Source organism: Sardina pilchardus, chromosome 4, assembly GCF_963854185.1.
Source record: "Sardina pilchardus chromosome 4, fSarPil1.1, whole genome shotgun sequence".
NCBI classification, from domain to species: Eukaryota; Metazoa; Chordata; class Actinopteri; order Clupeiformes; family Clupeidae; genus Sardina; species Sardina pilchardus.
Window position 1 is genome coordinate 14,466,815 of NC_084997.1, and position 25,612 is coordinate 14,492,426.

At 47.8% G+C, this 25,612-nt stretch overlaps 1 protein-coding gene across 10 annotated transcripts in view; it reads left to right on the forward strand.

Annotated features, from left to right (window-relative positions):
• Positions 1–25,359, forward strand: part of usp9 (ubiquitin specific peptidase 9) — a 49,521-nt gene extending 24,162 nt beyond the window's left edge. For 4 of the 10 annotated variants that reach the window (XM_062534249.1, XM_062534248.1, XM_062534254.1 and 1 more), the window contains 30 exons: positions 533–628; positions 754–965; positions 2,323–2,563; positions 3,126–3,275; positions 4,232–4,352; positions 4,818–4,948; positions 5,388–5,666; positions 7,477–7,602; positions 7,937–8,074; positions 8,405–8,571; positions 8,955–9,063; positions 9,196–9,342; positions 9,898–10,044; positions 10,476–10,683; positions 11,360–11,580; positions 12,503–12,693; positions 13,182–13,355; positions 13,650–13,791; positions 14,111–14,978; positions 16,017–16,140; positions 16,647–16,887; positions 17,130–17,259; positions 17,473–17,658; positions 18,201–18,421; positions 18,907–18,995; positions 19,116–19,272; positions 19,723–19,935; positions 20,873–20,980; positions 22,424–22,519; positions 22,970–25,359. In XM_062534249.1, coding sequence (XP_062390233.1) covers positions 533–628; positions 754–965; positions 2,323–2,563; positions 3,126–3,275; positions 4,232–4,352; positions 4,818–4,948; positions 5,388–5,666; positions 7,477–7,602; positions 7,937–8,074; positions 8,405–8,571; positions 8,955–9,063; positions 9,196–9,342; positions 9,898–10,044; positions 10,476–10,683; positions 11,360–11,580; positions 12,503–12,693; positions 13,182–13,355; positions 13,650–13,791; positions 14,111–14,978; positions 16,017–16,140; positions 16,647–16,887; positions 17,130–17,259; positions 17,473–17,658; positions 18,201–18,421; positions 18,907–18,995; positions 19,116–19,272; positions 19,723–19,935; positions 20,873–20,980; positions 22,424–22,519; positions 22,970–23,167 — 5,631 coding nt within the window. In that variant the 3' untranslated portion in view covers positions 23,168–25,359. The remainder of the gene's footprint in view (positions 1–532; positions 629–753; positions 966–2,322; positions 2,564–3,125; positions 3,276–4,231; positions 4,353–4,817; positions 4,949–5,387; positions 5,667–7,476; positions 7,603–7,936; positions 8,075–8,404; positions 8,572–8,954; positions 9,064–9,195; positions 9,343–9,897; positions 10,045–10,475; positions 10,684–11,359; positions 11,581–12,502; positions 12,694–13,181; positions 13,356–13,649; positions 13,792–14,110; positions 14,979–16,016; positions 16,141–16,646; positions 16,888–17,129; positions 17,260–17,472; positions 17,659–18,200; positions 18,422–18,906; positions 18,996–19,115; positions 19,273–19,722; positions 19,936–20,872; positions 20,981–22,423; positions 22,520–22,969) is intronic. The other 6 variants (XM_062534256.1, XM_062534257.1, XM_062534250.1 and 3 more) reach the window with 5 other exon arrangements.
• The last annotated feature ends 253 nt before the right edge of the window (positions 25,360–25,612 follow it).

The following is a 25,612-nucleotide window of genomic DNA, read 5'->3' on the forward strand; positions in this document are numbered from 1 at the left end:
GTACATGAATGCAGCTTTTCATTCCTCCAGAACTGGGCCCACCTTTCTTGTCCAAATGAGCTAATCTGGTCAGCTCTGATTTCATTTTGGGCAGCACTCGGAGCGGGTTTTGCCATATTGGATCAGTGTCGTGTCGTCCGCACGCCGTTTCCATAGCGTCGCTCCCTCGTGGCCTTGATGGCCTGCCTTGTCATGCAGCAGACTGAAGGTGCTGAGCAGTCTACTGCGCTGTGCTAAGTTTAGTCTGTCGGCAGACGATCTCTCTCTCTCTCTCTCTCTCTTTCTCTCTTCCTCCCTCTCTCTCTCTTTTTCCCTCTCTTTCTATCTCTCTCTCAATCTCTCACTCACTCACACACTCTCTCTCTCTCCATCTCAGTCTCTCTCTCTCTCTCTCTCTCACTCTCTCTCTTGCTGACTCACAGCTCAACTATCAACATTGACTGAGATCCAACTCAACACGTGGTAGCCCTGGGTCACTTTTTTTTATTATTATTCACTCCTCCTCTTATCTGTATTTATGTTCTCCACTCAGGTTGTGATTCAAGGAAGTGATGACATCGCCAGCCGTGCAATAGATTTGCTCAAGGAGATCTACACAAACCTCGGACCAAAATTGCAAGTCAATCAGGTGACTACTTGCCAGTGTTGTCAGATAACACAAAAAGCACGCCCAAATCAGTTTTATTTAAGACTGTTTAAAGCTTACATAAGAAAAAAATATCTAAAATATTTCCCCTTTATATTCCCCTGCAGGTTGAGATCCATGAGGATTTCATCCAGTCGTGTTTTGACCGTCTGAAGGCGTCGTACGACACCCTGTGCGTGCTGGACGGCGATAAGGACAGCATCAACTGTGCCCGACAGGAGGCTATCCGCATGGTCAGGGTGCTGACCGTCCTGAGGGAGTACATCACGGAGTGTGACAGCGACTACCACGAGGAGCGCACCATCCTACCCATGTCCAGGTAGGCCTACATAGGACACACACACATACTCTCAAAGGCAGCGTATTGTGTGAGGACAGTTTGAAGGCTATGGAATGATTCATTCATGTCAGCAGGATACATGTGCTGGTAGAATTTATTCCTCAAAGTACAAACATGAGCTCACAAGGAGTAAACACTACCAAACACACAATTAGAGGGAGCTGTATACCTCAGAGTGAGGTATGATAACAGCACCTAACCCAACGGTGCTGCTCAATTACTGGCTGGAACTGAGGGAAGATGTAGCGCAGCCTATCATTGGGTGCCTCTCATTTGGTCTTTTATACACCCTCCCTTCCTTCCTCAATCCTCGTCCTCACTGATCTAGATAAAGAATGATGCGGCGGCAACAATGGGATATTCTATCCAGTGTTAGTTATAGATCAGTGGGAACGCCCCTCGATGATCGAGCATCGAGGATCGAGGACAGATGTTGAGAGGCACCCAATCTCTTGAATGGTGGATGGGTGTGCCCTTGGATTGGGAGCAGGTGCTTGTAATTGCCCTGCCTTACCAGAGTGTTCAGGATAAAGAGGTGCCACGCTAGGAGTTCTCGTGGTAGGCGTGACATGCCTTTTCCCGAAACTAGTCCCTACACACTCCTCCTCGGTTATGGAGTGTACGAAGTGTTACGGAGTGTGTACTGGTGGGAATCCCCCTCACAGCTAAATTCGCACACTCTCGGCTTTAACTCTCCTTAGCCAAAACAGGTCCCGATGTAATCATGAATTCGTTTGCAGGTTTACTCACACGAAACTCTCATTTGTATGAAGCGTTCTCCATGATGTGCTGCATTAATTGACACGTTCTCTTGACAAGTTCGGCATTAAAGGGTTTATAGCACACAGCCACTTAACAGCAATTGGTTTCGGTTGGCCCTTAATATGGCGGAGCAGAGTGCAAGGGAGAGGGCACAGTAGCTAGTTCCAGAAAGGGCCCTAGACTGCTGTTGAGATGCAGCCAACATGTCCGCAGTGTTTGAAAAGCACATTTAAAACATTTAAAAAAAAAAAAAAAAAAAGCACATTAAATAGATTAATACATTATAAAACAATGATAAAACATATATATTTATATTTAAAATACCTCTAGGATAATCACCCCCATTTATCATAGCCCATGATGATTACATTGCCTGTCCAACTAAACGGGAGCTGATCGTCACTTGAAGTTCACTGTTTACCTGGTCTCGTACTAGCTACATTTAACAAGTGTTTTAGGAGTCGTCTTTATAAAGGGACTTCAGTCTGCATTTTCCTAATCTTTGTTTATGTCCCCCCTCTCGCTCGCTCGCTCTCTCTCTCTCTCTCTCGCTCTTTCTCTCTCTCTCCCTCAGAGCATTCCGGGGCAAGCACATCACACTGATCGTGCGCTTCCCCAACCAAGGCCGGCAGGTGGACGACCTGGACATCTGGTCGCACACCAACGACACCATCGGCTCGGTGCGGCGCAGTATCCTCAACCGCATCAAGGCCAACAGCACGCACACCAAGATCGAGCTCTACATCGGCGGAGAGATGGTCGACCCCAACGACGACCGCAAGCTGATTGGCCAGCTCAACCTCAAGGATAAAACGGTGAGAAATGGCGGAAGTGTTTCCCTCCTATCGTCCCTTCCTCTCGCTCCTGTTGATGGGTGATGCTTTGCCTTTTCCTTCCTTCCTGGAGAGATGGACCTCTTGATGCTTTACAGTATTTGCTTTAGTTGCTATGGTTTGATTAAAGTGTACATATGCTCATGTTCTAGTCAGTACAGGCTTCATTCCACTTACGCCTGACTGACACATAGGCGCCGACATGACTCACTCCACTTTCGACGTTCGATGACATTAGATTCCATTGTATTCAATACAACCCTGCACACCCCCCAACAACTTTCACTGCCGCTGGACAGATCATGACTCAGCTGTGTTTTTGTCGGCGTTGCTCAATAAAATCCACCGTTTATCGAATGGTTGTCGTTGAAATATTTTGTTGCTGGTGCGCATGGACAGAAAGTGTCATTGGACTTCTGTAGGCCGCTACTGTATGTACAGTGTGTGTTAAGGCATGTCCTCTGTGATCGCTGTATTGCGTGTTCTATGTCATGGTGAAGTGGCGTTCCATTGGTCTGACCGTTTGTTCTTGCCCCGCCCACAGCTGATCACGGCCAAGCTGACGCAGGTCAGCGCCAACATGCCCTCCAGCCCCGACAGCTCCTCGGACTCCTCCACCGGCTCGCCCGGAAACCACGGCAACCACTACAGCGACGGGCCCAACCCCGAGGTGGAGAGCTGCTTGCCTGGAGTGGTGAGGACCAGTTGGACACACACACACACACACACACACACCTTCTCGCACCCAATACACATACACACCTTCTCTTGCCCAACACACACACACACACACACACACACACACACACACACACACACCCTCTCATACCCCACACACACACACACTCACACACATGCACACACACACCCTCTCTTACCCAACACCCAGCCTTCCTCACCTTATGTGGACCCAGAGCCTACCCTTGCACGTTGTTCTCCTCCTCCTCCTCCTCCTCCCCCCCTCCCCTCTCTCTTCTCCTTCCCTCCTTCCCTCCGTCTCCTCCTGCCCTCTCGGGTGCTTGACAGTGATGCCGTTAGCAGCTGCTGTCCTCACAGACCCACTGGAGCGGACCCGCGCTTGTTTCTTTTTCCCTCTCCGAGCATATTTCACTTTCACCACCACTGCTGAGCGCTCTGCGCCGGACGACCTGCCAGGCTCCACAGTGTGTGTGTGTGTGTGTGTGTGTGTGTGTGTGTGTGTGTGTGTGTCGGGGAGCTGGGAAGCTGTGGAGGGAGCAGAAGGGGGCAGGCCTGGGTGTGATGCTGGCTGTTACTGTAGCCTGGGTGGACAGACGGCAAAGTGACGCATCGAGCCGTGGCTGTCCATTTTGCTCTTTGTCAGTCGTGAAGCTTCTACTGGGTCTCTTGTGCTCCTTCTCTTTTCATTCTGTCTCAATCCTCCCCACACACACACACACACACACACACACACACACACACACATACACACACCCTTTATGGCCCTCTTGTGTTTTTTACTATTTATGGCACAAAACCAACATCCATTCTATGTATATGGAAACCTATGTGCTGTTTATGTTCTCAGTCTCATGATCATCCTTATAAAGCCCCTTCTCTAGCGGTGTTGTGCCCTCCCTGACTGGACTGTCCGGTCTCTGACGTGTCCCGTCTTGTCTTGTGCCCCTGTAGATCATGTCGCTGCACCTGCGCTACATCTCCTTCCTGTGGCAGGTGGCCGATCTGGGCTGCAACCTCAACATGCCCCTCCTGCGCGACGGCGCTCGCGTCCTCATGAAGCTCATGCCCCCAGGTGACCACGTCCGCACCAGCCTGTCCTCACACACACACACACACACACACACACAGAGATAGACACACACACACGCACAGCCACACATGCAGGGAATGAGCTGAATGGCCTAATAATGTGTAATGAGGTAATTGGGGTACTGAGAGAGAAAAGAGATGGGGGAGAGAGAGAGAAAATATGGAGAGAGGGAGAGAGAGAGAAAAGAGATGGGTGGGAGAGAGCGAGAGAGAGAGAGAGAGAGAGAGAAGAGATGGGGAATGGAGAGAAGGAGAAAAGGAGAGATGCAGTATGACGAAGGAACAGAAAGAGAGAGCAAGAAATAAACAGAAACGGAAAGAGAATCCGCGCTGCTGGTTTGAATAGGTCATTCCGGTTTGACATTATGCTAGTGATTACATTATGCTAGTCTCTGCTGAAATTGCCACTGTGTTGAGTTATTGAATCCGGCTCTTGTGATGTCCCCAGATAACACTACGATGGAGAACCTGCGAGCGATCTGCCTGGATCATGCCAAACTGGGAGAGAACAGCCTTAGTCCCACCCTCGACTCCCGCTTCTTTGGCCCGTCGCCTTCTCAAGTGCTCTACTTGATCGAGGTACCTGTCTGTCCCCCCGCACATCAGCAGCATCACGTCATCTGCAGTCTGAACATCACACCGCTACGAGGCTAACACCTGTCACACACACACACACACACACACACACACACACACACACACACGTGGCTTTTTTCCCCTGGCCCACTCACATACTCTGTCTGTGCCCATCTGCGAGCACTACAGCGGTTCTTTATAGCTGCCAATCTGCTATCAGGGCTGGAGCACTAAATGTGCCAGCTGCTGCACAGGGCATGGGGAAGGGAATTCTTCATCTCATTCGTTGCCATATTTTTGCCCAGAAACCGTACCAACTCCACGGCTCCGTCTCTTGTTTACGCACTCGTCGGATGACCCCTGGCTAGACAAGTCGACTCGCTGTGTCTCGCGAGTGTCCGGCTCGCTCTTGACCTCTCTCTGTCTTTTCGTCCCGCCCCAGGTGGTGTACGCCTTGCTGATGCCGGCCAGCCACACGCTGGGCGAGGACGCCAGCGACTTCCAGTACAACTTCCTGAAGAGTGGCGGGCTGCCGCTGGTGCTCAGCATGCTCACGCGCAACAACTTCCTGCCAAACGCCGACATGGAGACGCGGCGGGGCGCCTACCTCAACGCCCTCAAGATCGCCAAGCTCCTGCTCACCGCCGTCGGCTTCGGCCACGTCAAGGCGGTCGCCGAGGCCTGCCAGCCGGTGGTGGAGGGCACCATGCCCGTCTCGCCAGTAAGTAGACACACACACACACACACGCGCACAAACGCGCGTGCACACACACACACACACACACACACACACACACACACACACACACTCTGTCACACACTGATGCACAAATATACATACAAGCATACATACATGCATACACTGACTCACACTATCTCATTCTGTGCCTCTCTGTTCTGGAGTGTGGCAATTCCTGTGTTCACGTTTGAGATGTCTGCCTGAATAGAAATGAGATGATGTGCTGTTTCAGGGGATGTTGGCATTCATATTTATGTTTTTGAGATGGAGAGAGATAGAGGTGTGTGTGTGTATGTGTGTGTGTGTGTGTGTGTGTGGGTGGGGGGATTGAAGTCTGAGAGACCCATCCCTCACACATTCAGCAAGCAATCTGAGGCAATCTCATCCTGTGCAATGCTACCCTTGTGAACAAGATGCAGTGGATAAAAAAAAGGAAAAAAGACAGACAAGTAACAGTTCCCCTAGTAATGAAATAGGAGCAGCCTTAGTGTCAGTCCACTCGCCTTCACACACACACACACACACACACACACACACACACACTTGTGCACACTTGCGCGCACACCGCAGTGCAGAAGGAAATCTTATTTCTGTCCGAGTGTCTGACCTTTTCCCCGCCACCCCTTCCAGGACGCTCCTCGGGGGCTCATCAATCACATTAAGAAAGTCCTGAGCGGACCCCCTCCCCGTGCCCAACCCTCGCTGCCTTCCATGCCCCCACCTACCCAACCCAACCCAACCCCCACCCCCCCTCCGCCCTCGCACCCCCCACCCAATCTTCCTCTCTCCACTCGCTTCTCGGCTGGGAAATGTCAGGGGTGTTGGGTGTCTGGCAGAATGAGTGTCCTTAACAAATACAGCAAGATGCCACTGCAGCGCTCGCCATGGAGCGTGACCTCGCATTGTGCCTCGCTAGACCCCAAACATGCACACCCCACCACAGAGAGAGAGTGAGAGAAAGAGAGATGCTGTCCTGTGGATTCAAGAAAGTGTTTTTTTTTGTTGTTTTTTTATGTCTTGTGTTGGATTGAATTCAGGCTGTAAAATGAGATTTAAAAAAAAAAAAAAAATTACAATGCAGATGCACATGTTTTCCACCGCAGAATCCCTCTGCCAGAACCCCCTTTCCCCTCCTTCTCTCTCCTCCATGTCCCCCTCTCCTCTCCTCTCCTCTCCTTTCCTCTCCTCCATCTCCATGTCCCTCTCTCCCCCCCCGCCCCCTCCCCCTGGAGGCATAAGTCCATGTGTCTGAGAAAAATGTCTCGGCAGAAGCCGTCTCAGGCCACAAACCCTCCTGTGGCCTCACACTTGGCTCTTTGTCTGCTGCTGGCTGTGCAGATAGCGGCTGAGAAAAGGCTCAGTGTGGGTTTGCTGAGGCTCTTTGTGAAGGTTGAGGATTCCATGACTCCTTCCGAAAGTTGTATTTATTTGTTTATTTATTTTTCTCCCTGTTCAGTGGATCGATGTCTGTGTTGCATTGTGCAATTGGAGGTTTGCGGCATACTCGTGGACTCGCGTGCATGAAATTGATCGATTTTCCTGGAAAGGTTAACTGGGATGATGAAGTCCGTGTTATGGTTAGATCATTTTACAAGGGCCACTGGCTCTAGCCAGCGACGCGTGCCAAAATCGTAGCCGTTTACGTGCCCCTAAAACAAGGAAAATGGCCTCTCATCACATATCTCTTGCGGTGGAGCCGGTGTCTCTCTTCCCCAGTTAACTACCGAGACGCGCTCGTGTGTTTGGGGTTGCTGTGGTAACGTTGGTCCCTCGCGTGTGTGTTTTTGTCCAGATCAACCAGGCCACCCACGATCAGGCCCTGGTGCTGCAGAACGCCCTGCAGAACATCCCCAACCCCTCGGCCGAGTGCATGCTGCGGAACGTGGCCATACGCCTCGCGCAACAGATCTCCGACGAGGTGAGTCCGCACCACCACTCTTCTGTTCTCCCGTCTTCTGTCTGCACTGTGTATCACTCTGTTCTATCTCTTTCTGAAAATGTGAACTATAAATACATCACGGTTGATTTACCTCTATTTGTGTAAAAATGTGGTGAGGTCAGAGCCAATCAGTATTATGTCATCCTCCGACCTCCTCTTCAATACTTTGTTATTTCGGAGAGATTAATACCAGAGTTTTCCCACAGAGGACCATAAATCTTTTCTGAAGTTGAGTTAACAAGGATTATCGATTTCTTTTGTTATTCCCCCCCCCCCCCAACTTCATCGCTGTTGTTCTTGCCTTTGTGAACAGAACTTCTTCCAGGCCTCAAAGTACTTCCCAGACATCTGTGTGATTCGGGCCATACAGAAAATCGTCTGGGCCTCAGGATGTGGCACAGTACAGCTGGTCTTCAGCTCCAATGAGGAAATCAGCAAGATCTATGAGAAGGTTTGTGTCTGTGTCTGATTTGGCCCATATGCCAATTTTAAGGAGAGCCCCTGTCACACATTTCTCAGCACTGTGAGAGTGATCAGTAAAGACGTACTAAAGTGTGTGTGTGTGTGTGTGTGTGTGTGTGTGTGTGTGTGTGTGTGTGTGTGTGTGTGTGTGTGTGTGTGTGTGTGTGTGTGTGTGTGTGTGTGTGTGTGTGTGTGTGTGTGTGTGTGTGTGTGTGTGTGTGTGTGTGTGTGTGTGTGTGTGTGTGTGTGTGTGTGTGTGTGTGTGTGTGTGTGTGTGTGTGTGTGTGTGTGTGTGTGTGTGCGTGCGCGCACGCTGCAGACAAACGCTGGGAACGAGCCGGACGCAGAGGACGAGCAGGTGTGCTGCGAGGCGCTGGAGGTCATGACCCTGTGCTTTGCCCTCACGCCCACCGCCCTGGACGCGCTGAGCAAGGAGAAGGCCTGGCAGACGTTCATCATAGACCTGCTGCTGCACTGCCAGAGCAAGTGAGTCCCCACAGGGTCCCCTCTGGGTGACCAGCCCTCTTTTCTGCTCTTTCCTGTTGCCCCGGAAGGAGAGGTGCAAACGCACACCAAAGTCAAGGTGCAGGCAGCTAGGTTTTAGGCTTATAGAGAGAGAGAGATGCCGCACACTCAGAGTTATAAGTGAGTTTTTTTTTAAATAAAGCGGTAATGTTTCAGCCTTTGGCCTTCTTCAGATCGCATGTCACCCCACCACATTACTCAGTTTCTAGTCTATTTATCTTAAGGTTACTGAAGTTTTTGCTCCACGACTAAGACAACTAAGACATGATAGATTATTTGGTGTATGTGTATGCATTTGTGTTGTTACTGACTGAGTTAATGACTGTGTTGCGTGCTCCTCTCAGGTCTGTGCGTCAGATGGCGCAGGAGCAGTTCTTCCTCATGGCCACCAGGTGTTGCATGGGCCACCGGCCTCTCCTCTTCTTCATCACCCTCCTCTTCACCGTTCTAGGAGTGAGTAACACACACACACCCTTGCTCTCTCTGTTTTGAAATCCATCCTAAAACATCTAAGTGTGTATAATAAAAGCGCAGCTGTATCCAGTGCGTGACCCGTGTGTGACCGTGTCCCGTGTGTGTTCTCAGAGCACTGCAAAGGAGCGTGCCAAGCACGCCGGAGATTACTTCACTCTCTTAAGGCACTTACTCAACTACGCGTACAACAGCAACATCAACCTCCCCAACGCCGAGGTCCTCCTCAACAACGAGATCGACTGGCTCAAGAGAATTAGGGTAAGCGGAGCTGTGTCTTTCTCTCGGTCTCTTTGTCTTTGTCTCTCTCTCTCTCTTTCTCTCTCTCTCTCTCTGTTCCTCTCACGGTCTCTTTCTCGTTGCTTTCTGTTGCCCCGGTCATTGTTCTAAAACTGAGCCAGCCTACGACAGCACCCTCAGTGGAAATGCAAGTGTCACAGTGCTTATGGTCAGAAGTTTCCTATTTTATGTCACAAGTCACAATATGTATAAGAAATAGCTTGTCTGAATTGGTGCATTGTGTAGGATAGTTGTTCAGAATAGGTTAGGTGGTACTACCATGCTGCTTGAATGCTTGCACTGGCTCTTTTGGTCCCTTGGTTTTCCCAAATCATTCCCTGGGTGACTGCTTGAGCATTGAAGGACAAATCCCATCGAGGGAAAATGAGCTGGGAACAGAATTTATCGGGTCATTCCAAGATGGAGACCACGAAGATAGACTTACACCACGTCTAGTAGTATGTAGTGTGTAGTGTGTTTCTGTGTGTGTGTGTGTGTGATTGTGTTCCTGACGTCCCCCTGTTTCTGTCCCTGCAGGACGAGGTGAAGAGGACCGGGGAGACGGGCGTGGAGGAGACCATTCTGGAGGGCCACCTGGGCGTCACCAAGGAGCTGCTGGCCTTCCAGACCCCAGAGAAGAAGTACTACATTGGCTGCGAGAAGGGCGGCGCCAACCTCATCAAGGTTAGCGAGCGCTGCAGAGCGGCCCCACTGTTTGTGGTGCCAGCGCCATGGTGAAGGCGGGCCCTCGGCCAGCGCCAGTGTAGGGTTACGCATAGCTCGTGGCACGGAGCGGCGCTCGTGCGTCACTAATTGGTTCGCTGTTGTGTGCCCTCACAACTATGACATCCATGAAGTCAAGTCAAGCTCATTACAACACCCATTACTAATGCTTACAATTGAGACATCTTCAAAGAAAATATGCATGCATAAACAGTCTGTCTGTATCTCAGAAATGCAATGTCTAATCAGTTGTCTATATTAATTGATTATCAAAATGTTTATGAGTAGTTATTTTTCTATGAAAGGGAATCATTGCGGTCTACATGCTATGCTGGTGGGATTGATTATTTGTGTGATCAACGGTGTGCACGTCTTTTTTTCCCCCTCTGCAGGAGCTGATCGACGACTTCATCTTCCCGGCGTCCAACGTGTACCTGCAGTACATGAAGAGTGGCGAGTTCCCCACGGAGCAGGCCATCCCCGTGTGCAGCAGTCCCGCCACCATCAACGCCGGCTTCGAGCTCCTGGTGGCTCTCGCCGTGGGCTGCATGCGCAACCTCAAGCAGATCGTCGACACGCTCACGGAAATGTATTACTTAGGTACGGACAGTCGGACACACTCTATTTGGGTGTAAACCAACACACACTCCGATAAGTTTTAGTTAAGTGTGGACAATATGTTTGACAGACATATTGCTTTGGCATGCTACTTTGATTTGGAGCTACTGAGAAGCGTATTACTTTGTTATAAGCTCCATTTGAGAGCATGTTGCATCAACTCACTACATCAACTCGATCCATAGATGATAGCCAGTGTGTGTTATTTAGTTTTCAACATGCTCAGCAAAACATTTCTGTGAGATGAGTAGTATCTGCAAACATGGTTGCAGTGTTACAGTGTTGACGTGTTCAGTGAATGCATGGTATGGAATCACATATATGACTGTGGTATGGAATTGAGCGCTGATGCGTATGACAGCGGTAGGAAGAAGTGCAAAACGACACCCAATTGCACAACAAGTCCAGAAGTCGGTCAGCCTATTCTGGCAAGTCGGAGCATGTTAGCAGCTCTGAAAATAAACACGGTACCGGTTCTATTGGATGACTGGAAATGTTTACTCCCTTTTTCAAAATGGAAGGGAGGTGTTAAAAAAAAGAATAATAATGGATCAAAGTTAAGGGTTAAGGATTAGGGTGTATTTTTTTTCAAAACAATGTGTTGACTAAATGTCCATTGATTGGCTGAACCCCCTGGTGCGTTGTGTCTGTTGTGCAGGTTGCGAGGCACTTACTGAATGGGAGTACTTACCGCCGGTGGGGCCGCGGCCCACCAAGGGCTTCGTGGGGCTGAAGAACGCCGGCGCCACGTGTTACATGAACTCGGTCATCCAGCAGCTCTACATGATCCCGCCCATCAGGAACGGCATCCTGGCCATCGAGGGCACCGGCAGCGACGTGGACGACGACATGTCCGGAGACGAGAAGCAGGACAACGAGGTACGGCCCCGCGCGAAACAGCCGCGTTCCCCACTCTCAGATAGCCCCACCTGTCTCTAGCAGCGGTAGCAGTGGTAGCCACTGAAACAACACTGTCGTCGCTGACAACAAATTATATTTTTTCAGTTGTCATAAGCATTGAAATCGGAGATAAATTGGGCAGGCTTTCTCATAGAGATGTTATGGTTGGAATGGCTTTGAGTACACTGTCAATCAGTGTGTTGTGTGCCTGTGGTTGTGTGAGCGAAGGCTGTAGCATGAGTGGTTTACAGTGCAGGCTGAACGATGATCAACACGCACTGTTGGAACAGGATGAGGAGGTAGCGCATGATTGAACACAGCTGCAGCTCGTCGTCTAATAACCGGTGTCACTGGCTAGAGGAACCAGGCAAGATCTGATTGGTGGAGCAGAACTACCTCACCGTTGGTTGAAAACCGAGCTGTTGACGCACACGACCACAGATTAATGGCTGTTTAAATGTTTGATTGTTTGATCACAGACAAAACCAAACCTACACGACAGTCATTTCCAAACTGTGGTTTTTAGTTTAGTCATTCTTCTGCTGGACATGGCGTTCTAGTGTATGTGTTGGCTCATCTGGGATTGATCTGAAGCTGAATCTTGTTACGTTTCTTAATAGACATGAAATGAAAGCTGGATGGTTCATTCTCATATGATGGATTTCATTTGATTAAAAAAGATGACTGGCAAGCAATCGAAAAAATCAATTCCACTCTAGTCACTCCAGCGAACCTGATGCACTGCGGGATGTTATGAACACAGCAGAGGCCAGTGATGGGAACCATGTGGCGAGAGTTTTCAACACAAATGAAGACAAAGTCGAATGCAAACAGTTTCTCCAGCCATTGTGTCTGCTTGCTCTTTAAAAAGTCTAATGAAGGCAATTTTCCGTCCTCGCAGAGCAACGTTGACCCGCGGGACGAGGTGTTCAGCTACCACCACCAGTTCGACGACAAGCCGTCCCTCAACAAGGCCGAGGACCGGAAGGAGTACAACATCGGCGTGCTGCGCCACCTGCAGGTCATCTTCGGTCACCTGGCCGCCTCGCGCCTGCAGTACTACGTGCCCCGGGGGTTCTGGAAGCAGTTCAGGTCAGTCTGGTATTACTGCTTTGGAGGGGAAAAAGATAATGTTGCGCTCAGATGACACATTCTCTAATCCAAGTGCAGAACAATCAAAAAAGATCTCGGAGGAAAAAGGCAGGGGGGTGGTTTGCACACTGAAAATGATGGCTAGCCAACCCCCAGGCTTTTTCCTCAGTTTTATTACTGCTTTGAAAACTAATAGCATTTGTGGGAAGAACTTGTAGTCAAGTATTAAATCACATACCTGTCACTGTCTGTCTAGTGGTGATGTATGTGACTGGTGTGTGGTTTCATGCGTCATTGCTGCATGTGATAACAAATGAAGGTTGGCTAGTGTAATAGACTAGACTGCTGTTGAATGGTTGTGACTGTTGCTGTATCAGCATGTGTATGTAGCATGACTTGTTGCAAGGTTTCTCATCCATTGGGAATGAATTGTTGTAGCTGTAGTTTTGCGTGTGTTCCTGAGATCCTCCTCTCGTTCCCGCGCGTAGGTTATGGGGTGAGCCGGTGAACCTGCGGGAGCAGCACGACGCGCTGGAGTTCTTCAACTCGCTGGTGGACAGCCTGGACGAGGCGCTCAAGGCCCTGGGCCACCCGGCCATGCTCAGCAAGGTGCTGGGAGGCTCCTTCGCCGACCAGAAGATCTGCCAGGGCTGTCCTCACAGGTAGACGCCTCGTCTTTTCCCTCAGGATCAACAGAATCTCTGTCTTTCTTTCTCTCTTTCTCTCTCTCTCTTGCTCTCCCTGTTCCTCTCACAGTCTCTTTCTCGTTGTTTTCTGTTGCTCCTGTGATTGCTATAAAACTGAGCCAGCCTAAGGCAGCGCCCTCAGTGGAAATGCAAATGTCACAGGGCTTATGTTCTCTCCAGCGGCTTTAGAGGAGTTTTTGATTTGATTAAGAAGGATGTTTTGCAGAGGTACACTGTCCTAATGGCTGTCGTTTGTGTTGCTGTGTGCAGATATGAATGTGAGGAGTCGTTCACAACACTGAATGTAGACATCAGAAACCACCAGAACCTTCTGGACTCGATGGAGCAGTACGTGAAGGGGGACCTGCTGGAGGGGGCCAACGCCTATCACTGTGAGAAGTGCAACAAGAAGGTGAGCTCGCTTCTAGGCTCTCGCTGTCCTTGTAGCAGTTTTTGAATTTTATTTTATTTTTCAACGGCAAAGTTTTAACAACTGAGTGTGGTTGTCATTGGGGGAGAAACAGTTGATATTGTTAAATGTGTATAATTTCCTCATCCTTTCATAGTCAGTTGTCAAATGAAATGGAACTACTGAGAAGTCTGCTCATCAGGCCGATGTGATCACAGTGCACATTGCTTATTGCTAGTATGAAATGCTACCATATCTCCAGTGAATTCAGATGAGTGTGTCGGGGACTAATCGCGGCATGTGTGTGTGTTTCTGGACACAGGTGGACACGGTGAAGCGTCTCCTCATCAAGAAGCTGCCGCCGGTGCTGGCCATCCAGCTCAAGCGCTTCGACTACGACTGGGAGCGCGAGTGCGCCATCAAGTTCAACGACTACTTCGAGTTCCCGCGCGAGCTGGACATGGAGCCGTACACGGTGGCCGGCGTGGCCAAGCTGGAGGGCTCGTCCGACTCGAGCCCCGAGAGCCAGACGCCGCGCGCCGACGACGGCAAGGAGCAGCCGCTGCCGCCCGCCGAGTCGCCCCAGCCGCCGCCGGACACGCCCCCGCAGCAGCCGCCCGCCGTCACCGACCCGCAGTCGCCCAGCTCGCGCTACCGCCTCGTCGGCGTGCTGGTGCACTCGGGACAGGCCAGCGGCGGCCACTACTACTCGTACGTCATCCACCGGGGCGAGGGGACCGTCGGCGGCGGCGGAGGCGGTGGGGGCGTGTGCGACGGCGAGCGCAACCGCTGGTACAAGTTCGACGACGGCGAGGTGACGGAGTGCAAGATGGACGACGACGAGGAGATGAAGAACCAGTGCTTCGGCGGCGAGTACATGGGCGAGGTGTTCGACCACATGATGAAGCGCATGTCGTACCGCCGGCAGAAGCGCTGGTGGAACGCCTACATCCTGTTCTACGAGCGCATGGACGCGCCGGACCGCGACGGCGGCGAGCTGGTCAAGTACATCCAGGAGCTGACGCTGGGCAGCAAGCCCAACCAGATCAAGATGCCCGGCGCCATCGAGTGCAGCGTGCGCAAGCAGAACGTCCAGTTCATGCACAACCGCATGCAGTACAGCCTCGAGTACTTCCAGTTCATGAAGAAGCTCCTGACGTGTAACAGCGTCTACTTGAACCCTCCGCCAGGTAAGCGAGCGACCGGCCGACCGGCTCTCCCCCCCCATGCTGTTTTCGCGTCGATGTTCCTCCGGACGAAGTTGTGGCTCGCCGAGGCTTTTATCTGATTAAGGCGCAGCATCTGACTGATTCAAGTGCACCCCCATGCATCTCTTGAAACATTTTAGATCGTCAGTCACATTGACACATTTTTGTTGACTTTCCTTTCCCCAAATGAAAGTGTTTTTGAGGGACAGAAGCTTCAGCAGTTGTCTTGTACTATTCAGTCAATGCACTCGTTATATTTTGTAATGTTTACCTGCTAAGACGTAAAAGGGGCTGTTATAAAATCCACTATTGCTGCTTTTCTCGGTTAAATTTGGGTTAAGGATATTGTATTGTCCAGAACATCTGATTTGGAGGGTTGGGTAACTACTGAAGGTACATGAGGTACCATCTAAAATGGCTTAAATTAGTTAGAGGCCAAAGATGTGCCATTGCAAGCTGAAGTACTCTTTCTATTAGGAGTTAATTTGTGGCAGTGCTGTTAATTTTTATGATGAGGCCAGAATCCTCAGCCCTGGAAGTTGAACTATAAGGTCACCAGCCTTTTAGCACAAAAGCACTTGTGTTTGGATTGCTTGAGTTTTTACAGTGTGTGTGTCTGTGTGTCTGTGTGTCTGTGTGTCTGTGTGTCTGTGTGTGTTAGAGAAAGACAGTGAGGGGGAGCGGCGAGAGAGCAGACATGTCCTTCACGGCAAATCGTCTCTCTCCCGTCATTGCGCCCATTTCCAGCAGATGAGGACCTCTTCCGCTGCTTTAATGAAAGCGTTTGATTTCCTCCTGCCCGGCTCAGGGGAATATTAAACATACTGATGATCTTAATGTGGATCTCTCTCTCCCTCTCCCCCAGTTAGGCACTCAAAAGAAGTGGCAGTCACGCGCATTAAAACCCACACAGACACACACAGCGCTGCAGCTGTTTGGGTTGCACTCTCATTTCAGCGCACAATTTTGGGCTCCGACTGCTCATTCCTCCCTAATGATGTTTATTTCGGACTCAATTAGGCCAAGATCATCTTCTGCCTGAAGCGGAGGAGATAGCAATGATCAGCATTCAGCTCGCTGCCAGGTTCCTCTTCAGCACTGGATTCCACACCAAGAAGATAGTGCGAGGCCCAGCCAGTGACTGGTAAGTGTGTGTGTGTGTGTGTGTGTTGGTCAGAGGTTACTCAGTCTTAGCTAACGAATGGCTTGAGCTGTTACCAAGCATCCAGTACATTTCCATGCAATATATGTATTTTTAGGATATTTCTATTCTGTGTGGATGATCTAGTAACTCTTCCCGTGAGGTGGTCTAGTGAATGTGAATGGCGCCTGTCAATATGGTATGCAAGGTCCCTACTGATAGGCCTTTACATGAACCATATCTCTTATGGCTAGTTCCTGAACCATATCTCTTATGGCTAGTTCCTGAACCATACCTCTTATGACTTGTTCCTGAACCATATCTCGTATGACTAGTTCCTGAACCATATCTCGTATGACTAGTTCCTGAACCATACCTCTTATGACTAGTTCCTGAACCATATCTCGTATGACTAGTTCCTGAACCATACCTCTTATGACTAGTTCCTGAACCATATCTGGTATGACTGGTTCCTGTGCCTGAGACAGCCCTGTGTTGTGTCCCTGCAGGTATGATGCCCTGTGCATCCTGCTGAGGCACAGTAAGAATGTACGCTACTGGTTTGCACACAACGTCCTCTTCGCCTACCCCAACCGCTTCTCCGAGTATCTGCTGGAGTGCCCCAGCGCAGAGGTGCGCGGCGCCTTCGCCAAGCTCATAGTATTTATTGCGCACTTCTCCCTGCAAGACGGACCATGCCCCTCACCGATTGCCTCTCCAGGACCCTCGAGTCAGGTGAGCCCTGAAGTGGTATGTGGACCTTTACGTAATCTTATCTCTTTTTTATTATTATTATTATTATTATTTAGCTCATGGCGTGTGTTAGGTAGTCTACTATGCCTTGTCATTAGATTTTAAGATGAATATCGAAATATTTTTGAATATTTTTCAGGTTTTTGTTCTTTCAGCTCTTTTAGTCTACTTAACAAACTCTTCTTTGTACCTCTTGCTCTTTTGTCTCTTTCTTTCTTTCTTTTCGTTCTGTCCCTCAGGCCTGTGATAACCTGAGCCTAAGTGACCACCTGTTGCGTGCCGTTCTCAACCTGCTCCGGAGAGAGGTGTCCGAGCACGGCCGTCACCTGCAGCAGTACTTCAACCTGTTCGTCATGTACGCCAACCTGGGTAAGCACCCTTCACCCGTCCACAACACCTGCTCCACTGGCCTCGTTTTTCTCCCTCCCCCCGCCCCCCTCTCAGGCTCTTACTCTGACCCGTTTCCTGTTTGTCATTTGTCAACCAAAGACTCTCGGTCTCTGTCTTCGCAATTGGTTTGTGGTTTGGACTTCGATTAGATCGTCTTGTCCTGGAAGCTAAATACACTGTCTGCGTTTGCAGGCCTTGCAGAAAAGACCCAGCTGTTGAAGCTTGGTGTGCCGGCCACGTTCATGCTGGTCGCCCTGGATGAGGGTCCAGGCCCCCCCATCAAGTACCAGTACGCGGAGCTGGGCAAGCTCTTCACTGTGGTGTCGCAGCTGGTGCGCTGCTGTGACGTGGCCTCACGCATGCAGTCCTCTATTAATGGTGAGTGTCTGTGTCTGTCTTTCTATCTCTGTCTATCTATCTATCTATCTCTCTCTCTCTCCTTTCTTTTTTTCTTTCGCTCTCTCTCTCTCTCTCTCTCTCTCTCTCTCTCTCTCCCTCTCTCTCGCTCTCTCTCTCAGTATCACAGTATTGCATATAATGCCCGATGAAGACCCACATCCTTGCTCAGGATCTAGTGACTGACTCAACAGCCATCTCCAGGCAAACATGCCGTGTGGGCAGAGTCTGGAGCTGAGGGCACCTAGGCAACCACGTGCCATATTCTAGCCATTTAGCATCCGCTGATAACCCAACACGTTTTACCTCAATCAATCAGCGGTTGTTAATTGCCATGATCTAGCCATGAATATGTATAGCCATAATAACTCCTGTATGGCTATGATCACACTTTAAAAACAATACTGTTTACTGTAGTAGCCTACTGACTAGATGCTGAAAATTAGAAAAATTGGAAAGGGGTGATATGACCACGTCTATGTATGAGACCGTATGAGATGATCATGCTTCCTGTCTCCCTCCAGGTAACCCTCCCCTGCCGAATCCGTACGGCGACCCCAACCTGACCGCCCCCATCATGCCCCTGCAGCAGCTGGTGGCGGAGATCCTGTTTGTGCGCACCAGCTACGTGAAGAAGATCATCGAGGACTGCAGCAACTCGGAGGAGACCATCAAGCTGCTGCGCTTCTGCTGCTGGGAGAACCCGCAGTTCTCCTCCACCGTGCTCAGCGAGCTGCTCTGGCAGGTCCGCAAACACACGCATGCATGCACACACACACACACACACACACGTGCGCAGATGCGCACACACACATGCAGGCACAAGCACAAACACACAAATGCAGACACACAAATACAGACACGCACACACACACGCAGTAATAATTTATTTATATCTGAAGTAGTCAATGCATAAAAAGAATTCATCTGAATATCACAAAGAAGATTTTAAAAGCTAGCCGTATCCAGTCAGCCATTACAGATACCGAGATTGCTGTTGTCCATAATTAACACATCAAGTTCTCCACTGGACACTTTGAAAGTGTTGTTGACTGGAGGAACTGCTTTGCATCAAAGCCTGGCTATGCTTGGCTAGCCTCTAGCGTTGGGAATTGCTCAGACTTTTTGTTTTGTTTTTTTTGTCCATTTATGTCCATGAATAATATGTTATTGATTATTACGATTCTGTTTTAGTTTTGACAAATGTTGATGTTTTGTGTTTTGCTATAGGTGGCGTACTCCTATACCTATGAGCTTAGGCCTTACCTGGACCTGCTGTTGCAGATCCTTCTTATCGAGGATTCCTGGCAGACCCATAGGTAACTTGTCTCAACTTTACTGATGTAATCGATTTGACTCATTTTTCTTTTTTTTGTTTTAAGGACCTTTCATTGCCTGTGCATTTGTAATCTGATTCTATGCTCTCCCCCACCTGCCAGAATTCACAATGTGTTGAAGGGGATTCCTGATGACAGGGATGGGCTCTTCGACACCATCCAACGCTCCAAGAACCACTACCAGAAGAGGGCCTACCAGTGCATCAAATGCATGGTGGCGCTGTTCAGCAACTGCTCTGTGGCCTATCAGATCCTGCAGGTACAGTACTTACAGCAAGTACAGAATAATATATATATATATATATATATATATATATATATATATATATATATATATCTACATATATATTATATATGATATTATGTATAATATGTCTGATACTTCATATCGTAAAGCAGCCAGGTTGTTGCTGTTTCAGCAACTTCACAACAAATATGTTTCATCTATATACAATGTAATAATTCAAAGCCCTAATATACATTTACCGCTGTTGAAAAATGTTTCAAATTGAGAAGCTGGTCAATAGTTTAGTTGTTGTTTGGTTATTACAAGATTGGCAACACATTTTAGGATAACATTGGTGGCAGTGGGTTTCAATGATCCAGCAATGGTGGTCATCTTCTGGAGCACCCTTTGTATAATTTCCTTACACCTAAACCCTACTCACCTACCACATCCTAAATTGTGCGTGTTGTCTGCTCTCTCCAGAGTAACGGCGACCTGAAGAGGAAGTGGACCTGGGCGGTGGAGTGGCTCGGCGACGAGCTGGAGCGTCGGCCGTACACGGGCAATGCCCAGTACACCTACAACAACTGGTCCCCGCCCGTCCAGAGCAACGAGACCTCCAACGGCTACTTCCTGGAGCGCTCACACAGTGCCCGCATGACCCTGGCCAAGGCCTGCGAGCTTTGCCCCGAGGAGGTAGGTCCAGGGCAGCAGCTGCGCCCCCTAGTGTCCCCCAGCATGCATGGCGACGCCAGCATGCCTTTACTATAGCACTGCAGAGCTGCGCTAGTGGCAAGGCTTCAGAGATACAGTACCACACATGTCTTGGATGTCTCTTTAGGGGAAAACAGCCTAGTAAAATATAACTCAAGGTTGTATGTAGTCATTAAGTCACTGCAGTTATCACAAGTGAATAGGTTGTTATTTGCCGCTTTTGTTTGCCTTGTTAATTACCGGTACACATTGTTTAGTGTTACATTTTAATAGGTAACAATAATTGTAGTCAAGATATTTTGTCATTTTTGGAATACATGATTAATTTAGAGAAAATGTGCCAGACGTTTTCTGTAGTGTTTGGATTTGACACTGTAATAATTAGTATCAAGGGGAATAATTTGGCATTGATTGATATGTTTCACTGGGTGGGTTTGGCTGTGAGTTGAAGCTTCTTTAAGACCGTAGAAACAGCATTTTGATTGTTAATAATCATGTCTGGGTAAATCTGACTGCTGTATAACTGCTCTGTGCTTAACTATAGTGAGGGCTTTGAGTTTTCGACTGTTTTGTTTTGAACATTTTGTACCCCTAATCACGTAGTATAGTGTTTTAAGCCCACTCAACAGAACCAATACTTTCATTTTGATAATAAGTTTATCCCCATATTTTTCAAATGATTTTCCCTGACTTATTTAGTCCAATCTAAAGGAATAATGTAAAATGTAATATTGTAAATGTACTCATTTATTCTATGTAAGGATCGTTCTTTCTTAATTTGACCGTAGCTGGCCATGCAGTGCTTGAAATGTGAAATGTTAAGAATCAAAGTTAAACCGTAGCCATTCTTAAACAGCGTAACCCTTTTGGCACTTGTTTTTACCTCAGTATGCATTGTTAATTGCCATTTCAAAACTAGTGCCACTTAACGAAGCACGAGGCTGTGTCGGAGGAGGACGCTGCCCGGAAGCCGTCCTCGCCTCAGCAGCTTATGCCAGGGGAGGTCGCAGTCCAACCGCAGCACACTGTAAGACTCGCACCTCCCCCCCTCTCCCACCCCCACCCCCACCCCCCCACCCCACCCCCTTCGCACCCACTACCGCCATCTGCGTTATTCATTTGTTTACTTTCTATTGATTTGATTTTAAATTTCTTTTTTTTTTTTTCTGTTTTTGTTAAAAAAAACAAACAACTTAAATGTTCACAGAGCGTGACCTCACACCGTCCCATTCTCCCATTCCTACACTTGACCTGAACCCCACCCCACTCCCTGCCTTTTGAAAGAAACATATATTTTAATTCTGATTTTTTTTTAATACATTTTTTAATCTTTTTTTTAATTTTTATTTTTTTAAATCTATCGTCTTCATCTCAGTGTCTTCTCTTAACCAACACCTGTTTCTCTTCCTTCCCCAACCTCGGCTCAAAGACTAAATGACTAAAAGAAATGCGATCGAAAACTCTCAGCCTTGGCTATAGCGTACAGAATCTATTTCTCTTGATTGTGTTTGTGTGTCAAATGTTTGTCTACAGTGATGTGGTTGTCTTGTAGGTTGAGAAATAGGGTTGTTAGTGTTCGATTTTTATCTAGACTGTGGCCATGTTTTAAGATCTTTTGAGTTCGGTGCTCTTCCTTGCTAAACCACACAGTGAGAATGTAACATGCTGTGTAATATAGACAGCTATTCTCTAAAGGCTAGATAATGCTCACTGTGACCAGTAGGTGTAAGCTTAGGAGTCATTTAGTTTCACTCAGAAGCAACAGTTTGTGTGTCGAGCCCCATAGCCGTGTTGAACCTTGCCAGTACTCAATTCTCAGTGTGCCGTCTGTGTGTTTCTGTGGACATGCGTGGTGTTGAACTGTTTCCATTCATGTCTCATGTCCATGTCTCTGTGCTAATCAGGGATTAAATGAACACAAACACATCATCAGTCTGCTGTCAAATCACATAGAAGACCCACTCACTTCATTGGCTTTAATAATCACCAGTTTTTAATTAAAGTGCCTATTACCTGCGCTTGGTTTAGAGACCGGGGGGGGGGGGGGGGGGGCAATTTCCTTAGTGTTCCATTAATGATCGCAGCACGTCACAGTTCTTGACGTCTGCAGTGATTGAGCTAGCAGATAGTGACTCTGGTGCACGCGAGCGCTACTCGTTAAATGAAGACTCGCACATTGTGCCAGTGAACACTGGGAGTGCCTTCTCCACCCACGAGCATAATTAGCGGGTCTCGGCACTCCACTTTGATGGCCGCATTCATGAATTAAGAAGCACCACATTATTCTTTTTTGAGATCAAGGGGGGGAAGTCAAAAATGTCATTAAAAAAAAGATGAAGATGAAGATGAAGAAGCGTATACTGCCATGTGCTGTTTGAGATGATCAGTGACTGTGTGTGAGAGTATGTATGTTTTTTCTGAGGATGTTTTTGTTTTCTCTCCCCTCCTCTGCCCGTCTGTGCGTCCTCAGGAGCCGGACGACCAGGAAGCCCCCGATGATCAGGACTCCTCTCCCCCAGAGGACACCTCCCTGTACCCCCACTCTCCAGGGACCCAGTTTCAGCAGGTAGACCCCCTGCACTCACACTCACACTCATACACCCCCGCCCCACCCTGCTCGTCTGCTGGGAAAATGGACACTGACGCTCAAAAATTCAAATTTGTAGGGAAATTGATATAGAGACTACACACACAATAATCACATAGACTTGTTGTAGGTAAAAGTTTGCAAAAAGATCATTAGTAGTCTTTGTGTAGGTATGGTATATCTAGTCGTATATAAAACCTAAATATAGAAATGAATATAGAGATGTGCACAGCATATCAGTTCAATATAAAAGTATAGTGTGCAAAGTGTACCAGTTTTATGTAAAATTATGCAAACAGGTGTACATACTGTACGTAGTTGTGTATAAATTGTGCATAAGAAATTCTAAGTGAAAGTTTCTGTAATGTTACATTTGGGATGCTATTTGCTGACATCTGACGTGTTTGTGTGTTTGTGTGCGTGTTTTAGCAGCAGCAGAACAACCACCCCCATGGGCAGCCCTACACGGGCCCGGCAGCGCAGCATATGAACAACCCCCAGCGCCCGGGCCCACGAGCACAAGAGAACTGGGAGCCCACTGAGGAGGTGCCTCCGGCCCAGACCACCAACACCACCACCACCACAACTACCACCACCACCACCACCACCACCACCACCAAGGAGTAGTCAGCGCCAGCGCCAGATCGTCCGCCGTTGCCGCACCTCCGCCCTTAAAAAGCCTGTGCGCTCCACCCTCCTGCCCCTCTCTCCGTCTGCTCTCTCTCTCTCTCTCTCTCTGCTCTGTCCCTCTCTCTCTCCCTCTATCTCTATCTATCTCTCTCGCTCTCTCTCTCTCCGCCAGAGAGGAGGACCGGTCTGGGGGCCCCAACCTCCAACCTCCCACCCCAACCAACCCCCCTGCCTGCCCACACCTCTCCACTCCAGGCCCCGCTGTATCCAGAATTCAGCTTTTTTTCCCCCCTCTTTTTGTTTTGTTTTTGTTTCATTTTTTGTTTTTGTACCAGACCTGGAGTGGAGGGTCCTATTCACCATATGCCCTGCAGTGTGACTCTTGACATATAACCCGCCTGCAGTGGATAGTCAGCCTGCAGTGGATAGTGCGTAGCGTCGTACATAAAAAAAAACAAAACATACAAAAACACACAAACAAACAAAAAAGAGATACATAAAACGGGCCTGAGGCGCTTTTGTCAATTTGACAGTGTACATAGTATGTTAATGTTTTGACTGTTCAAAAATAATAAAACAAAAAGAAAAAAAACTGCGCGACAAGTGTCAGTTTGCTGTTGGGGGCGACTTGCAAATCTATGAGAGAGAGAAAAACGACAATAAAAACAAACACAAAACAACAAAAAAAATACTAAAAAGGGGGAAAAAACACAAAAAAACAGCACCAACTTTGTTTTATCACCTGTGCTCAGAAGTGAAGTTTGGTCTGGTGTGCCTAACGGCAGTGTGGGAAGTCACTGAGGTTTAGGAAAGAACATAGCTTCAATTGTTCCTGTTGACTTAACCCTACTAAACCAGCTCTGGAGATCCTGGAGTTGGCGCTAGTGAGAAAACCCTTAGAAGTGGTTGGGTGAAAACTTTTACGGTCTTTTTTTAATTATTTTTCTCCCCTCTTTTTTTTGGTTGATGTGACAAGTGGTGATATTGTTTCCAGAACTTTCATTGCCTTTTTTTTTTTTCCGTTTTTTTTTTTCTGCTATTCAAGACCTTTTTGAAAGCTCTAGTTAATATGCTGTAACATTTAGCATGGCTTCACACCAGACTAGTGTAGCCAAACGGGAAAGAATATGATGATTCATGACAGCTGTAATCCTTAATCCAGAGCTCTTCTTACAAGCCGCCTTCTTTTGGTTTTCTTTACTGCTCTTTATAATTTCATTTTCCTCTTGAGACATTGACTGCTATTAATTTTGAACCAATGTAAGAATAAGTGGCTTTTCAATTGCACATATAATCCTCGCTCACTCATTCAAACAGTCCTGTTTTTATTTTATTTTCCTCCCCTGTGATGGGTTAAAAGCGCTTAGTTTTGGACAATAGGAATTACAAACTAATATAAAGATGGAGAAAAAATGTATATGCAACGAATTTGCTATGCCAGGATGCGGGGAGCATAACAGACTGTGCTTGGGTGGCCCGTTTGTCTTTCCTGGGTGGACCCAGTGTTGGACAGACGCTGAAGCAAAGCTCCTGGTGGATAAAGAGATAGCGTGGGTTGGGTGAGGGGTACGACAGAAGCGACCCCCCACCACCCATTCGCTCTGCCCATTCTACTGGAACGAACGCAAGCTTATTATTTTCGGACTCTTCATCCAAGGGGATCGGACAAGAAAAGCAGGGTTGTATCATAAGATAACTGCTGGTTAGTCATGTTGCAACTTGAGCTAAAGTTAATCTTCTTTAGGAGGTAAAAAGGTAACCATCAGTAAATACTGTATTTAATTGGTAACTTGAATGCGTGTTTTTTTTTTCTCTTCCTCTGTCTAAAAAAAATACCAAATACTCCTGCAAATGAACATATTCTGCCCACCATATAATATTTAAATACTTTGCTGTTTTATTTTATAGAATTTATTTTGTTGTATTTCACTAAAAAATAGAATTTGATTTAAGAGGAACATTTTTTGTCCTTGTGTTATTTTTAAAGGAGATATTGACTGTACAGAGTTCTTCGCCCTGTTTTTTGCCGACTTTTGTTTTGGCCATGGTGTGACGTTGAATTCTGGAGCTACAGTCGCGATGTGAACTTTCACTTTGTGAGGTTTTTTTGTGCACAGAAATATTACAAAACAAAAAAAACAACAAAAAAAGCATTGCGCCCTTCAAGAATAAAGAAAACGGAATCTTGACACTGTAACTGTCTCGTTTTATTTATGAATCTTTGTAAATATGTGGTGCACATAAAAATAACAATAAAAATAACAAAATAATGTTCTTTTGTGGATTATCTAGAGCAGAGTCATTTTGAGAATTAGTGCAAGCTGGAGAACTCTGCAAAATTATTTTTGGGGGGGGGAAATTGAAGGTGCAATATGTAGTAATTTGATGTGAATTAAATTTAAATTCAAATGTCTTCAGACATAATGTGACTAAAAAGCTAGT